The sequence below is a fragment of the Coturnix japonica genome, chromosome Z (genome assembly GCF_001577835.2).
Source record: "Coturnix japonica isolate 7356 chromosome Z, Coturnix japonica 2.1, whole genome shotgun sequence".
Lineage (NCBI taxonomy): Eukaryota > Metazoa > Chordata > Aves > Galliformes > Phasianidae > Coturnix > Coturnix japonica.
In genome coordinates, this window is record NC_029547.1 from 48,807,942 (window position 1) to 48,825,155 (window position 17,214).

The following is a 17,214-nucleotide window of genomic DNA, read 5'->3' on the forward strand; positions in this document are numbered from 1 at the left end:
GGACTCCTTGATAATGTGGCCAGATATATATAACAGCAGGAGACAGTAAAGTGTCATGTATCAGGATAAGCAAGGTAGTTCACAGAAAACAAGGATACTTACAGCTACAGCGTAGTTTCTCACAAACAAGTTCCTTCTATTAGTGTGAAGAAACTAGAGGCGGTTTTCTTGTATTTCCAAGCTGACAGCTGCCCTTTCTCATTGACCGGTTGCCTGTTCAGGCTGTGATCTGTATTTTTCCACGCAGCTTGCTTCATGGTAAAGGCCAGCATATGAATAGGCCTGTTATTTAGCTCATAAATAAAATGATACAGATCCAAGAAACGCTCCTTGCCTGGTAGTTAGGAAACATTGACAAATGTTTCAAGAACTACTTTTTTTTTTTTTTTTTTTTTTTTTTTTTCTGGCAGTATGGGCATGTTTGAAAAATAGGTTGCTGGGCAGCTTGTGGACACTGTGTGTTTGATAGCAAGCTGTTTGACGTGATGCTCTGGAAGAGAATTCAGGAGTGGGTTCAGTTGCCTAAGGTGCCATTTTTTGCTGTGTGTGGTATTGCACCTGTCTTGGATATTCAGGAGCACTAAACTTGTGCTGCAGTGTAGAATGTCTGTACAAATGCCCAATGTGCAATTCAGATAAACTGGGAAATGGTTGAAATCTTCTTTCAAGAGAGAGCTCTACAGGACACAGTGGTTGTTTCCCACAAAAGGACTTGGGCAGGATGAGTGTCATTTTCACCTCCATGTCTCCAGGTGCTACATATTACTGCTTTGTGCGTGCTGTGGCTGTTTGTGTTCTGTGTAAATAATCTGCTACATAGCCATTTCTGAATTCCTTCGTTTGCAAATACAAATGTAGCTTCCATCAGCTCTTATTTCTACTTACTCTTCTGCAGTCTGCTGCAGTTGCGCATACTCTGAATCTAGATGTTAAAGCAAAGTGATAAAAAACCGAGAGTTCAAAGGGGTTGTGGTTAGATCAATACCGCTTTTCGGTTAGGTTTTGTAACAGGTGATCTTAGACTGCCACATCACTAATAATGTCCCAGAGGATCTATAAAAGTACAATGAAAGCTATCCTTTCATTCAGAGTGGAAGAAAAACAGCCTGAAATACCTGCAGTCCAAAATTTCAATACCTTCTTAGTATGACCGAAACAGACTGGAAAGGATAACAGTGTATACTCTGTTTCTTGCTATAGTAACTCTGCAATGCAATAAGGAGTCTAAATTAATTATAGATATTTGAAAAGTTCATTTATATGATCCCTTTGCAGTGATCTAAACATATGGTTATTTGTGTTTTAAAAGAAAAGGCTTTGGCACAAATTACCCACATTTAATTCCTTCAGAACAATGGTTGTTCTCCCCCAAATAACTCTTGAAATCGTTGACCCAGCTTCAGCCAGCTTGGCAGTGATAGCTAATTCAGCATTGCCAGTTAATTCAAAGCTGTTACATTCCTGTGAGTTAATGAAAGACTGAGGTCAAAATGCTACTGCAGAAAAAAAGGGCACTAGCAAGAGCTGATTTATTCTTAGATACTAGAAAACATCAGAAGGATAAAAAAAAAAAATAAATAAAAAATGGGGACAAAACAAGGAAATGTTTATGCCGCTTGAAGCACAATAGTCATAACGTTCGCTGTTTTAGAGGCAGAAAGATCTGATTGTATCATGTGGGAAGTTGGAGGGAAATAAAAGTTGACCATGCCTTGCAGAGCTAATTACTTTCTTTATTTTCCTTATTTTTTTCCAAATTCTGTGCTCAAAAGTGAATAGAAGTCTGTCCCTCTGAAATGAGTAGTGAGAGACACTGTTTTGAGTGACTCAAATTCAGATACTTATGAATGCCAGCATTTGTTTCAGCAGCCTAACAACTGTTCTATGGAAGTTGAATCTCAAATTGTATTAAATTTTCTGATTTGATGTCAATGTGCTCTTTGGGAGGAAGTCTTTTTAAAGAATATGCAGTTGCTGTGGTAACTGAGATATTTAAAACTTGGAAGGTGGGTTGGATAGATGGGGCAACTAAGCATTAGGGGATGAGGCCTTAGAAGTGCAGTGTGTTTGTTAAGGGAAAATACTGGGGTAAATTTAGTTTGTGATCTTACGCTGCCTTTAAGGAAAGGTCAGGTACTGAGTTTAATGGTGAAAGCAGCAGTGAAGCCTTTGTACACGAGTTGTGCATCAGTGTGGCTGGCTGTATGGTGGCTCAGCAAAACTTCCAGCAGAGTAGTGAAACCAGTTGGTGGTCTGAAAAGTCATCTTATTAAAGCATAGAAGGAACTCCTAAAAGGTAGATCAGGCCAATTGGTCAAGTCCCTGAGAATGCACCTTTAAATCCTTTTTAAATGTAGACCTGATTGTTCAGAAATATCCCTCTAAAGTCAAAATGCCTTGTCTTGTATTCTGTATGGAATAGAAAAAGAAATGTCAGTTTCTAGTCTAGAAAATATGAAAGCTTATTCTCACTGACTGCAAATGGTTAACCAGGTGTTTTGCGACATGTTCATGTCTTGGTAGAACTGGTTTGAAGGTAAGAAAAAAATAAAAGAAAATAATTGATTGCCTTCTTAGAAGGAATGTCAAAAGTGTTTTATGTGTATCTCTGTTTAAAAATGACTTCAGATTTTTTGTCTAATTTTCTGGTGTTTGGGCTTCAAGTAGAACAGAATAAAATGCTGAAGCACAAGAATTTCAGGTCACTGTTTTATCTATCATTATTTACTCCCAGGTTGCAACATCTTCTGTTGATTGCAAATTCTGTGATTATCCTGATCTTATTCACACCTTTGCTACTTAAGCACAGCTTGATTATATGTGTGTTTTCATACGCCAGCATGCATGCATATATATATATATTTGTATTATATATATGCATATGCATGTAATACTGCATGTATTCTTTACTTGACGTCTTACTTCAGTTGTATTACTCCCAGTTTTCACATTGCAGGAGATGCCGTGTTAAAAGAAAGTCCTTGATACCTGATTTTCATCATCCAATTATCTTTTCTGTTTGTTGTTTTTTTTTTTTACTTCTTTTTTCTTCAGACTGTGTCAGGGCAGTCATTGTACTGTGGCTTTTATGTGGTTGCTTTCACCGTTCTGTGTGTTCTCTGTAATTTCTTGTATTTGTAATACTTGTCTGACATGCCTCATTTTTTACTTCTTTTGTGCACTTACTTAAAAACATGCTCATAAGCACTCAACTGCCCAACAAAAGTGATGCCCTGCAGTAAATACATCAGTTATAATGAAAGTAGTAACCACTGTTTTTGTGCTGTGCTGATAACTGTAAAGAATTATATTAACATATGCAGGAGGAATCTATATTCAGATTTCTCCCACTGCTCAGTCCAGTGAAGGTATTCTTTGGAAATGTCAGGGAGAGAAGCTGGAAGAGGAATCTGAATATGTTTTGAAGTAAATGAATAGAAGGAATAGCAAGAAAATGGTCTCTTTTATTTTTCTTACATCAGGCACTCCTGCTTGCAGAACACCCACTGTTGCAATAGTGAAATATAACACTGTTCGCTAAAATCCTTGCCTAGTGCTTGGCTTCTGTTACTCACATTCTCATTTGTCTTTGGGAACTGTTGAGTTTGCTAGCCATTCTCCAGACTGTTTTTGCACTAACTTCTGAACACTTGTTTGGATCCTTAAGCAAATAACTCTTAAACCATTAAAATCAGGACTGAAGAGCTGTTGAGGACAGGAAAACATTCCCAACCTGATGTTTTAACTTGTGTAACTTTCTGTTGCCTGTGGTCCATTTTGTCTGACAGCACTTCTGGTTCTTTGCCGTAGTGTGCAGGTAGTCCTGTGCTTTATTAGTCATAGAGGATCCACAGGTAGCATAGTATAAATTATTAAAGCTATATTTAAAGATGATATATATATATATATATTATTTTTTTAATTGTTTCCTCTCTTTTATTTGAATTTCTTGTCTTGCCAAATGTTGAGGAATTTTAATGTCTCGAGTGGAAGTGAGTAGAACTGCTGACTTATGAAAACAAAGTACGGTTTCCGGGCTGTAGAACAACCAATGCTTGTTAGAGCTTATGTTGAGCACAGGCTCACAATTTCTGTTTCCTAAGAACAAAAGTTGGTATCTGAACCAACTGTGTAGTGTGTAGTCTGCACAGGGAATAGTGAGTAGGGAAGTGTAGACATAAAGACAATGTTTAAGGGTTGTAAAGCCAAGGAAGAAGTTTGAGTGGAAATCATGAGTAAATGGAAGCAGCTGAGAAGAAAACAGCTAACAGATACTGGCAGCCAGCTTGGGTTGTAGCAAGCCCTGAATTAGAGAGTCATTATCCTAAAGACGCATAATTTCTTACAGTATTAGTTTGCTGAGTGATTAAACTGCTAGTTGATAAGTAGTGTATTGTTAACTGCTTCCAGAGGCACTTTTTATTTAAAATACCTTCCCTATCTTTTTTTTTTTTCTTTTCTTTTTTTTTTTTTTCCCCTAAAATAGCTAGTATTTTTGAGCCAAGTTAAAACTATTGATGTAGACTGAATTCTTCTTTGTAACTTTCTACATACCTGTTATGCCATGGCTTTTCAACCTGTCTTTTTGAAACACAAATTGCTGTCCATGCTTGTAAGTGAAATGGTTTGCTTACTGTAACTGTGACTGGTCGGACAAGCTGAATATTTGCTGGAGCTATTTCAAAGGATGTCCCATGGCTTTTAAAAATCCTATTAGAAGATTTTGTTCACAGATGGTACAGAGGATAAAAAATAATAATAATAAAAAAAAAACCCACACCACCCTATCCATCTAACTGCGGCGTCTTTTCTCAAGGGCAGATTACTCTTAAGGTGCAGCTGTAGCTGAAATTTTTCTGTGTTTTGTGTAAATAAAAGTAAGACTCTCAGATATCAAGGGTTCTTGGAAGCAGACTTATGAATGCGAAGCACAAAGCTTTACATATTTTGTGCGTTTCATTTATGTTAATTGAAACAATATAAATGTCACAGTCTTACTGCAAATGTTAAGTTTGAATGGTGTGTTAGTTCAAAGTGTGAGCTTGCCAGGATCAGAAGGCAGTTTTGTTGAATGAGTGTAGTCGGATGAATGATGTGACCTTTTAGTGCCTCTCAGAAGTGGCTGTTGAATAAAATAGCAAGATTTTTGACTGATGAGTGAATGTGTAGAACACAAATTAAAAATATAAACACACGTATGCTGCTGCAGTTTCCTTAATGTGAGGTGGCAAAAATAGGGTGGAATTTCCTGGTGAAAAGCTGAGCTATTCAGAAGGGATGCATTTTGATACATGGTGCATGCAGGATTTCTCTTACGTTGTAACCAGTTACTGTTTTCAGATGGCATTATCTGCGTAGGGTGTCTATCCAGATACGTGAATAGCAAAGCACGTCTTCCTAACATTGCAAAGGTTACATGCTTTTTTTCTTTTTCTTTTTTTTTAATATAAAAATCTGCAAAAGTAGATGCTGAAAATAGAATGGTTGGATGAAATGTCAACAGTGTTTGTTTTAATTCAATATTGACATTTTCTGCCCTGTCAAGTAAGTCTTGAAGATGCTTTGGAGTCTTGAGTGCAAAAGAAATCTAAAACTTAGGCAGACTATCCCCTTTGACTCTGTTTCTGAAGAGAGCTGTTCTTTATGCTGATATCTCAATCTCCTTTTCTTCCCCGAGTATAAAAGCAGTGAGAGTGGCTTTTTAGATCTTCATAAAAATGTTTGAACAGTACTTATTTTGGAATTAATTGTAAGATTGTACACTGTCTAAAACAGTCTTTTTAAAAGTAGCTGTAATTAATATTGTCTATAATAACATTCTAGGATGGTCATTTTTTATTTTTTTTCTACAACAGCTAGTGTTCTTTACATAAAAACTGTTCTTTTTTTGATCTATTTGTCTAAACAGCCACAAGACCTGAGTATTTTAGTGGTGTACGCACACCTGTGAAATTTTACCTCATGAGCAGCAAACAGTTGGAATTGCTCGGAAATATCTGTTTATGATTTGCAGCATAAGAAATAGCATTCAGCATTATTGTTTTGACATTTCAGTACAAGACTTTCCTTTCTGGCACCTGAGCAATATTGACTAGAGATTTCTTTCTTGAAATGTTGTGTTCCGCTGCCTCTTAGCAGGTAGACAAGTATTTCTTCAATACCTGTTTAATGCATCTGTTGTACATGTACTGTATGTGTTGTGTTTTTAAATGCATTAATTTTTTAAAAGTTTAATCTCCAGTGCAAAATAGTGCAAGGTAGATGTTGAAGTCTACAACAGAAGACATTGATTCTATGCCATTAGCTTCTTTCTAGTTAATAAAAAAAGTAGAAAAAAAAATTGTTCATTGGACAGGTACCTGTAAAGTCCTGCATAATTCAGGTTTTTTTTTTCTGGGTAAATTATTCTTTGATCTAGCTGCCAATTAAGAATTTATTTTTTATTTATTTTTTATTTCTTTAAGTGCCTTTCACAGGTCTTACTCTCCATTTTTTTGACCATTGGTATTTAAGAGTTGAAAGACAACTCCTGTTGTATGTTAATGCCCTATGGTATTATTTTCTGACTTGTTATCTATTAGGAGCAGAAAATTTAAACAAATGTTGTTAACCCCATGTCTCTCTTCTCATGTAAGAGCTCCAAACGAGAATGGAAGCCTCTGGAGGACCACAGCTGTACAGATGTACCGTGGCTGCTCTTGTTCATCCTCTTCTGCATAGGGATGGTGAGTAAAACGCAAAAGATTTTATCATTGTTATGTAGCCAAAGAGTTTTCATTATTTGAAGGAAGTTTTAAGCTCTGCATTCAGTAACTTAATGAGTAAGGCCAAAATATACTGGTATTTTAATTATCAGCAGTAGAACAGAAATGGGTGCTGCTGGAAGACCTTTGATAGGATTCAGAATTCATTTTTTTTGTTCCAGATTCTGCTCCAGCTTACCTCCTGGAACTCCAGTTTTTATACTGCTCTGATTTTTTTTTGTATATTTTGTTGTCTTATGGATCTGTGTACTCTTCCTGCCTAAACACAGAATATCTGTCAACATTTTGAATAGCTGCATTGTGTGCCACAGCACTTAGGAGTGTGGAATTTCTGAAAGCTATCAGCTTTCTTTTCTGCAGTTCTTTAGTCTCAAATCTTTGGAATTCTTAATCCACCAAAAGATTTCTTTTTATTTTCCTGAAGTGTTTGTTGTTGACTGCTTGAAATGCAAACATGACTATGTTTTCATTAAACTATCATATAATGTTTTCATTATGTTATCATTCTAAGATATTAATATCTTAAAAGCTTTAAAAGCATTCTATGTCATGAAATGAACAGCTTTAGTTGTGGTTGTTTTTTTCCTGCCTGTGGTGTTGATGATCTCTGGTTACTCATTCTGTACCCACCTGCTCCACTGGTCTTAAATTAGTTTGCTGTGGGTTAGCGTCCCAGATTTTCTTGTCCAAGGAATACATTACACAGAGCAATTACTCAGTTGTTCAAATGCTGCTAGTTGGTGTTCTGTGGGAGAGTTCAGTTGAACAGTCAAGTACCATGATAGGCTGGAAGATCATCCTTGCATTGTCTTAGTTTAGATCAGTTGGGGAGGAATTACATTACTGCTCTTAACTATGTGTGGGGAAGAATTTTTGAACCATCCAAGAAGCTAAGTGCTTTGGAATGGAAAATGCATGGTAGTAAGGCCATCATGTAGTATAAAGAGATCCTGTAAATTGAGAGTCAGTGCTGGAAATCAGCTTTAATTATTACTTGCGATGATAGCCTTTTCCTGGCTTTGCCCTTGTTCTCACTTTGAGTATTAAATCTGTAAGTGCATTAGTGCACTGGCAAGAGAAGGACAATGAACAGCTTTCTGTCTGAGGTTTCTCTGCAGTGATAGCCTGTCCATCATAGAGGATCTCTGTCTTATGTCTTCAGACCTTTGAACCCACCCACATTTTAAGTTTTCTGTGCTGACTTCGTTACCTGTCATCAGCTTCTCGTGATCCTGTTGCTCCATGCATTTGTGTCAACTGATTCCTCAAGTCATAGCTTGCCTCATCATTAGTGACAGTGGGGCATGCATATGGTTCACCTCTCCCTGCCAAAGGCATTGCTAGAAAACTGGTTATGTTTTTATAAACAGTATCCTGTTCACAACGTTGCTGCCTTGATGCTAGTTTTGCTAGTGTAAGAGCTCTGAAAATGCACAGCAAGGTCTGCCTGACATTGAATGTTTGACATTTTGCCATGTGAGTCATTTTGCATTCTCTTGCACCATATATTTTTTTTTTCCCCTGCATTTGAACCTAGAGTGTGGAGCAGTTGTGGCTTTCACCTGGCCGCTTTCTTCTTTTGCTTTAGAGCAAAAAGATTTCTTCAAAATGAATTTAGGTCAGATAGGCCTCTTCATTTTAATTTATCATTGGCAGTGCTTAATTTGAAGGAAAACAAACCAAAGTGCAAGAAAAGCAGGACTGTCTGAGGTCTTGTAAAATGCATACCATCCAGTGATAATGGCAGCTCTTTGTTGTAGCTCTTTTTTGTAGCTCTTTTTCATTGTGTGCCTTTGCTCTCTCTTCTGCTTCATGCACTGCTTGATGAGGATATTATGAATCTCAAAAAAGAACACCTATGAGATTCTTAATTCTGCTTGGATAATGTGCTGTGCTAGATATGAGCCCTCTTTTGGCCTTGCATTTTGTTTTATAATTGCACAGTAGTTCTCTGTGAATTGTCCTTGTCTTTTCCTTTTTGATCTCAAAGAATTTTTAAAGAAACTTTGCTTATAAACAAATGAATTAAACTAAATTTTCTCAGCTGCCCAGTAGAATATTACTATTGTGGATTTTTCTCCCCACAGGGCTTTATCTGTGGCTTTACAATAGCAACAGGAGCAGCTGCAAGACTGCTTTCAGGATATGACAGTTATGGAAATATCTGTGGACAGAAAAATGTCAAGGTGGAGGGAATAGTCAACAGTGGTCTGGACCTCACACAGAAGAAGTGAGTATGTGATTCAGTTGTTCTGTTCTGTAAACCAAGAAACCAGAATTTCATCCTTCCATCCTTTGAAATTGATTTACAATAGATCTGGAAAATGAATATTTTATTTGTTTTCTTCTGATCATTCTCACTCTTAACACCTGTGGAACAAAACCTTCCATAACAGCAGAAGTACTTTGGAAAGTGTCCATTGACAGAAGTGTAACATGAGTACAGTTAAGTCATTGAGAAATTTCTCATTCTTAGCATCCATACGGGGTGTGAGATCTATCAGATCACCAAAGGGTTGGCTTTGTTTTGGTTTTACATGTGACAAATGTTCAGAAATTTGTCATTAGTCCTTTGATATCTGTGCAAAAATGTTTAGGCTTTTGTTGTTCTGTGATTAGTTTCTGACACTGAATTTAGGGGGAACCGGAAAATATCCAACACATTAAAGGAGAACTTTAAAACTTTAAGCTTTCAGTTGTAAGCAGTATATGTAAAAGGGGCTTTTGGAGAAAATATGCAAGACTGTTAAGCAAAACATAATTCTTTCTTTAGAAAAATGTTCAGTTAGAGGTCAGAACCAGTAAAGTAGTAGTACGGGAGCTAATTAATGACAGTTCTGGAGTGAGGTCTTGAAAACCTCTTGAGTGAATGTCAGTTGAGATCTGCCCTCCTGTCAGTGTTCATAATGCGTATGTACAGTGGATAATTTCAGAAAGTAAGCTTTTATTTAGCCTAGCCTTAGAACTGAGGTACTAATTGACCAAAAAAAAAAAAAAGTCTCTTTCAAAGTTTGGTTGTGTTAGAAGAGTTAAAAAAATCTTCAATTTCTGATGGTGCTGTTATTTTACTTCATGTTTTTACTTTCAGACTAACGGAAAGTCATTAATTTGTGGGTATTATTTTAGGAGAATGCTTTTCTGATGTATGCTGATTTATTGTTCTTGTAGTAATGATATCTAAACACCTGATTTAAAACTTAATGTTGCCATGTGTCTGTTGTGTTATTAGGAGAAATCAAATAAATAGTCTGAAAATTTCTGCAGTTTTTTTTTTTTTTCTTCTGTCAAAAGATCATTTCTTAATCTAATGGAAACTTCTTGGAAAGAGTTGAAAAGCTTAAACCTTAACCAGGATAATGTTCCTATTTTACTATGTCAATATTCTAGTGCTTTTTAAAGTCAGGTGTGTGTAGTACAGAAGTGTCATTATTGTGTTATTAGAAAAAATATAAATATTTAAATGAACATCTTAAACTTCCTTACCCTGCGAAAGAAATGGTGTCTGTCTTGATGTAAGAAGGTGGAGAAACTCAGGCATGTGACTGAAATATACAAAAAAATAGTTTAATAGCCTCTTAAATTCCATAATATCCATTTGACAAGAGATAATTATGAAGAGAAACATTTACAACTGCGAAATGAATTCATCTTGTATAGACATCATGGAAAGATCACAAATAGAAATTGAGAATATTTTAAATGCAGTTAACATATAGCGCTTTTTATTTGTCATGCCAAAGTCCTTTGTGCAGTTCAGAAGGATAAAATTTTTCTGGAAAAAAGTATTGCAGCTTCAGAAATGACTTAAGTGAATGATTGGGTGCACTTACGTGGGATGTCATCGTTTCTGTTTGGTAAGAGTGAAAAAAGGCCTTTTGGTAGGACAAATTATTCTTCAGCTATTCTAGTGTTGTAAAGGGTACTGTAATTTGCTAGAAACCTGTTCTTTTGTAGGCACATGATACTTCTCACTCTCACTGTACATGACTTTTTAATTTTTTGGGGCAATTTGTCAGAAGAAGCAACCGACTTTCATACAATCATAGAATGGCTTAGGTTGGAAGGGACCTCAAGGATCATCAGGCTCCACCCCCACTGCCACAGGCAAGTCACCAACCTCCATATCTAATACTAGAGCAGGCTGCCCATGGCCCCATCCCGACCTGGCCTTGGACACCTTCAGGGCGGGGTATCTGACAGATACTTTGCATCTGTGTCTAGCAGATGGAGCTCCTGCAGTGTCTGAGGTATGGGTCATGGGAATATTTTATGCTTTTTTTTTTTTTTTTTTTTAGGAGTACTTTTCAGGCATATGTAAAAATCAAGTTGTCTTATTCCTATTTAATATTTCAGTTTGTATGGAGAAGGGAAGGGCTTTAAGCTCTGTGATTCTGAAAAAGTGAAGTTATTTCATTCTGCTTGCAGAGTAATTCTGTCTTCGTTTCCCAGTCTGAGGCAGAAGAGCTAAATCTTCTCTAAAAACATTTTCTTTCTTGTAAATGACAGTAACATTAGAGGCAATAAAGAGGAAGTGAAGGGCAGTCTGCGTGAATATAAAAATCTGGTGGTATGGGTAAGGAGCTGTGGTTTGGTCAGATGCAGTTACATTGAACTCAGCGGAGTGGAATTGGGGAAGAAGGTTTGTACAACTTGATCTTGTCAACAAAGAGTGAGTTGAGCACCTTTGTCTTTTACAAAGGAAAAACAGCTTTGATAGACTCCGATTTGAGTAAGATGCAGAATTGTAGTCCAGCACTGGATTCTCATCAAATCTCTCCGCTTTAAATTAGTTCAGTTAATTTAAGTTTTGTCAGTTATGATAGGGCTAAAAATGGCTTTTTATTCAGCAGTATGGTTGATTCCTGTTGTCGTTGTTTATGTTCCTGTAATGCTAGTTCAGTGTTATTTTTGACCAGCAATATTTTGGTGCTTGCACAGAATTCAGTTATTACTGTTCCTTCAAGAAACAAATAATATACATATACTGTTATAGAGAAGAGCCAGGGTGGCATTTCACCTTAATAAATGCCTTTGACTCATGAAAAGTGTTGATGTCTAGCTCATAGCAAAGACCATGTAGAGTTTGTTGCATGCATACAGAAAACTTCAATTAGTAAAATTAGATGCCCTATACATCATTTATTTTGATGGTGATAGTTTAATTCAGTTCTCCATTATCATGGTAAGATGCTTATAAATCACAGTAAATGGTTGCTCTGTGAGTTACTCATCTGCCTGTAAAGAGATGCGTTGAGGACATCAATGACATTGGTAAATATAAGAATGTATTAAGTACTTGAAGGTAATGTAAGCTTATGCACATAATTTGCCACAGTGCTTAATATGTACTGTCTGTGCTTCCAGAATCAAGTTGTATTGTATAAAAGGATGATGCTTTGACTTCCTGTTTTTGCATGGGAAGAGGAGATTACTGCATTTCTCATGGTTATGAATAGGTCAGTTGTCAGGAGCGAGAGCTATTGATGCTCTGTTTCTAATCTCAGGTCATTTCTGAAATTATATTACTTCCTTTTTCCTTTGGAAAAAAAGGAACATATCAAAATAGAAACTCCAAACAGTAAGGAAGATTATCCTATAGATCTGTAATTTTTTTTAAATTTTTATTTTATATATTCTTTCATTTTACATATAAATATGTTTGTGTGTGTGTGTATATATATGATGCATTTTTAAACTTACACTGAAGTTCATTTTGAACATTCTGCCTCAGGATGAACAACTTGATATTGACTTTATTTTCAGATACTGTGACTTCTGAAAATTATGTAGACTCTCACCATCTTTCTCTATGCGTATATGAATCCATTTAAAATTAGACACAAACTCAACATTTTTAGGTCTTATTATACCTATGGAGTGTAGGCATATTAAAAACTTAATGCAGTTATTTTTCCTGAAGTAGTTTTTGGCATCATACTGAATTTCAGAGACAAATGTTGATTTCCAAAAAAAGTGGATTACTGAGATACTACATAAGAATTCTGAGGCTGTGAATTTGATGTACTCATCTTCCTGAGGCAAACGAATCTTCACTTTCAGTGTAGAAGTGTTTTCTAATTATTATTAACTTTAGTCTTTGTGTTGCTAGTCTAAGTTACACTGTTACCAACAAACTGCTCTATTCTTTATTCTGAAGAACTAAAATTGCAATACTTTTGCATGGGCAAAACCTGTTCAGTGGCAATGTGGTATGGAATTTTCTGCAATAAAATTAGTTGTTTCCAATAAATTGTAGCTCAAAAATCAAAACAAACAAACCACTGTCCTCTATGATACTGTTGTTTGATATTTCAACTCGCATTTAAGCTGTTTGAAATAGGAAAATAAGCTTACGTAGAGCATGGACTGAAGTAGCTTATTTCATAGAATAATAGAATCATAGAATCACTCAGGTTGGAAAAGACCTTAAAGATCATCAAGTCCAACCATGACCTAACCATACTGCCTTTCGTAGCTTGGAGTTTGATTTACAGCTTCCTTATTTCTGTTAGAGCCACCTCTGAACTGTGCAGTGTAGTGTTTCTACTGTATGTGTCCATTTAAACATACTTCTGTCCAAACTGTATATGGCACTATGTTTGCATTGCATTTCAGAGTTGCCAGTCTTGACTTGAAATTGTGCTATTTTCCAAAATACTCTCCATATATATATATATATATATACACACACACACACACACACACATATATACATGTATACATACACACACATATATACAATACTCTCCATATATATATATATGGAAGAAGTGTATATATATACTTCTTCCAGAAGTTAAGATTATAGATAGTTCTTGAGTCCATTTGAAGAACATCAGGCAGCCTTCCAGTCTGTGAGCACCATCAGTGCTGAGGCGATTTTCCTGTGCTTGTCCCAGCAGTACATGTTAAAGGATGCTGGGATTACCCTTCTCCACAGCCACTGGAACCCAGCCTAGGGATTTGGGGTGTGTGCCCAGGCTGGGGGACGCAGCTTTACAAACACTGCTGAACACTGTCAGGGCACACAGCACACAGGCACAGCACCATCCTCTCCTGCCATGGGGCTGGCAGAGCCAGCAGGCCCACACAAGAGGTCTATAGGCCATCATCGTGAGTGTGCCTGTCACCTCAGTGCTGCTGGCACCGTATCTATGTGTGCTGGTCCCCTGGTAGCTGTTATTTGGCAGCACGAAGTGCATGTTGCATGGAGCAACATAATGCAAGATGATGAAGTAACAGTTTAGTAAGAAAATTGGACAGGCTGTGGTAGTCCAGTGTAGGATTCATTCTGACTGGCCTTAGCTTACACACAGCCTGCCCCCTTAATGCCTCTTTATGTCTTTCCCACTTTGTTCCCATTGCTTTATGTTGTCGCCTCATCTGGCATAGCTCCACTGACCTTCTCCAGTGTCCTGGACTCTTAGGTTTGTATCTGTATCAGCTGCAAAGTCTCTGCCTGCTTCTCCTTGATAGGCCATTTGTTGCTGTGGTTCAGTAATGGCATGCATTTTATGTCCAGGTGTTTGTCTCCCTCCCTTACCAGAATTATCTATTCAAAGATGTTTATGGAATGTTTATGATATATGAACAAAGAAAGGGAATGTCTTGAGAATGCATATGGTGTATTACTGTATTTCACTTTATTTTGGTGACATGGATTTTTAAGTTTCAAGAAATGAGACAGGAAGTTTTGAAGCTAAGGGCTGAAATGCTGCAGAAAGTAGTAGTAGCTCTCATACACTGGAATTGGATAATATTAAGTTTTTTCTGGAGAGAAAGGATAGTTGGGAATTTGCACACTGGAAGCATTGAAATGGAATCTAAACGTTAGCCTTTATGAGCGTGGCCTACTGAGAGAATGTATTTGTTTTTTCTTTTTCTAGTGTCTGTGCTGTGAAGTTTGTTCCAGTTGTATATGAGAGATGTATGGTTTGACAATTTGTCATTGTCTGTGAGATCTGTTATAAATTATGTCACTTTCAAAGAATTATCTCCGAAGTATTTAGGATCAAACATACTAGGGCACTACATTTTTGTTGTAACATAGCAGATTCCCATTCAAGTATCCAAGTGAAACAATGTATTTTTTTCCGTTAGTGTGCTTCTAAAGAAGTCTTATGTGCGCTGTATATTTAAGATGTATTTATAAACTATATGTAACTCTAAATTAGCTTGGAAAAGTTCTCTGAGGTCAGGAGGAATTTTTATAGATTATGGGATTTTAAATTTCTGACTGTAGAAAAGATAGTCATTTAATATGGCTGTTCTATTTTTGTTTGTTTTCTCATTATTACTTTAGATAATATGTAGAGAGTATTTTAATTCATGACGAAACAACGGAGTTATTAGAGTTTTAAATGCTTGTTCAGCTTTTGGGAAAAAAACAAACAAACAGATAATCTGTCTTCATTATACCATGAATGGGCAATACTGTAGGGTTAGTCATTGTGATGAAGCATGCTTAAGGTTGGCTGGAGAGCTATAGTATGTACTTCATAAGCAGCTTGTGTTTAGTGACAGTGGCCATCATGGAAAGTTGTGAATACTGCACTTGAGCTGTAGCCACTTGAATTACATGAACAATTTTAATTTAAAGTGAATACTAATATGATGTGCTTGACTATATGGGCTGGTGCTGTGGAAAATCAGTCTAAACCAAAAAGCTCTTCTGAATTTTTCGTGTTGTATGTGCTCATAAAATTAACAACAGATGGTCATTTTTTGTAGAATAAGCAAAAGCTCATGGTATTTGTTGTGTATCTTTTGAAAACCTGGAAATACTGAGGTGGGTTTTTTTTCTGTTTGTTTGTTTTTGGTTTTGTTTTTTTTTTTGTTTTTTAAAGAAGTTTTATCTTTCAATTTTCAGATAGATATCTGTGAGAATGTATGATAGAAGTGCTAGTCTGTATATTTGTAAACATACGATTTGAATAGATTTCCATCTGATAAAGTTTAATATCCTTGCTATGTGATCCAATAATCTGTAAATATTAATGTGTTTGTGATGCGTACGTTGAGTATATGAATTCTTTTTAATCATATAATTGTGTTAATGTGAAATTTTACACATTTCTTGGTAGGTTGAAAGTTAGACTTGAATTACTTCTGTAGTTTGAGATTAATTTTCTTCAACGTAGTTGTTGATTAAAATAGAAGTAATTTGCATTTTTTTCCTCCCTAGGTATGTGTTCTTCTTGGATCCATGCAATATTGACCTAGTACATCAGAAGATCAAATCTCTTGCTTTGTGTGTATCAGCTTGCCCAAGGAAAGAACTAAAAACTCTGGCTGATGTTCAGAAATTTGCAGAAACTAATGGTATGAGAAAAGCATGTCTATTTGTGTACCTGTTTAGTAAGATTGCTGATAGACTTGTGCATTAGTTGAACTGAAAATGAAACCTCTGTTAAGAAATACTGTTCAACCCTAACATTTCTCTTAGACCTCACAGTGTTAGTATGTTTGTGTTCATGTCTTGGACAGTTTTGTAGGTTCATTCTTAAATAGGAGCAGGAGCAGGAAGTATAATGAGAATTTAAGAGGATGTCTAACACTGGTGAGTGTGTTCCAGCTCTTACAGAAATGTTCTGATATTGCCGTTCAGCAGTAACTGTTGAAATATGTACAAGGGGCCTGTAACAGCATTTCTGCTTTCAAACTGCACTTGGAGCATGTCTGTGGTTGTGGGAAATCATCCTGCTTTTTATTCAGTGCCACAGTGCAATACCTTTTCGCTTTGGGGATTGTTTGTTTGTTCTTTGCTTTTTATAATACTTAAAGAAAATAATAGGAAAAACAGCTGTATTACGTATAAAACAGTGTACTCCACCCCCAAAAGTAGTACTTCTCTTTAGGAATGATGCTGATATTATCACCTAGATCCATATTTTAACATTACACATAATAAAACACATGAGAGATAGTCAATTTCTGGACCATACCAAACAAAGTAAAAGTAAAAAGTTGAAAATAATTTGAGGAAATTGTCAAGTTCTTCCACTATTAAAGTGGGATAATTTTGTTCTAGACTTCACACCTGTTATTTTAAAATGCTATGGTGAGATTTCTTTGAGACTCAGTTAATAATGGGTTTGTCTGGTTGACCAGGTTGAAAGCAGTGAACTTGATTGCTTTTCGCAGACATAAATGACATGTTGTTCTCTGTCCTAGTACAAGTTGTTTTTTTTGAAAGCAGAATGAGTTCAAGTGGCCCTGGAACACTGTTTGCCCTCTCAGGTCTTCCCAATGAATTGTCTACACATCTTGGTCTCTGACAGGTGAATCAGGGAGCTAAATGTAGTGTGGAATTAAAGCATGTTACTTGTAAGCCTACATAACTGTACAAACAGCTCTCTCAGCATGATGCAGGGGACAGTTTGGGAGTGATAACTTCCTCATGAAATTTGCTTACTGTTGTCAGTTTAAGCCCACAGTGAAAGTTAGTATT

At 36.3% G+C, this 17,214-nt stretch overlaps 1 protein-coding gene across 1 annotated transcript in view; it reads left to right on the plus strand.

Moving 5' to 3' along the window:
* SLC44A1 (solute carrier family 44 member 1) overlaps nt 1-17,214 on the plus strand; it is a 68,378-nt gene that overhangs the window by 12,790 nt on the left and 38,374 nt on the right. Inside the window, exons 2-4 of the mRNA XM_015849614.2 lie at nt 6,636-6,725; nt 8,852-8,994; nt 15,949-16,085. Coding sequence (XP_015705100.1) covers nt 6,636-6,725; nt 8,852-8,994; nt 15,949-16,085 — 370 coding nt within the window. The remainder of the gene's footprint in view (nt 1-6,635; nt 6,726-8,851; nt 8,995-15,948; nt 16,086-17,214) is intronic.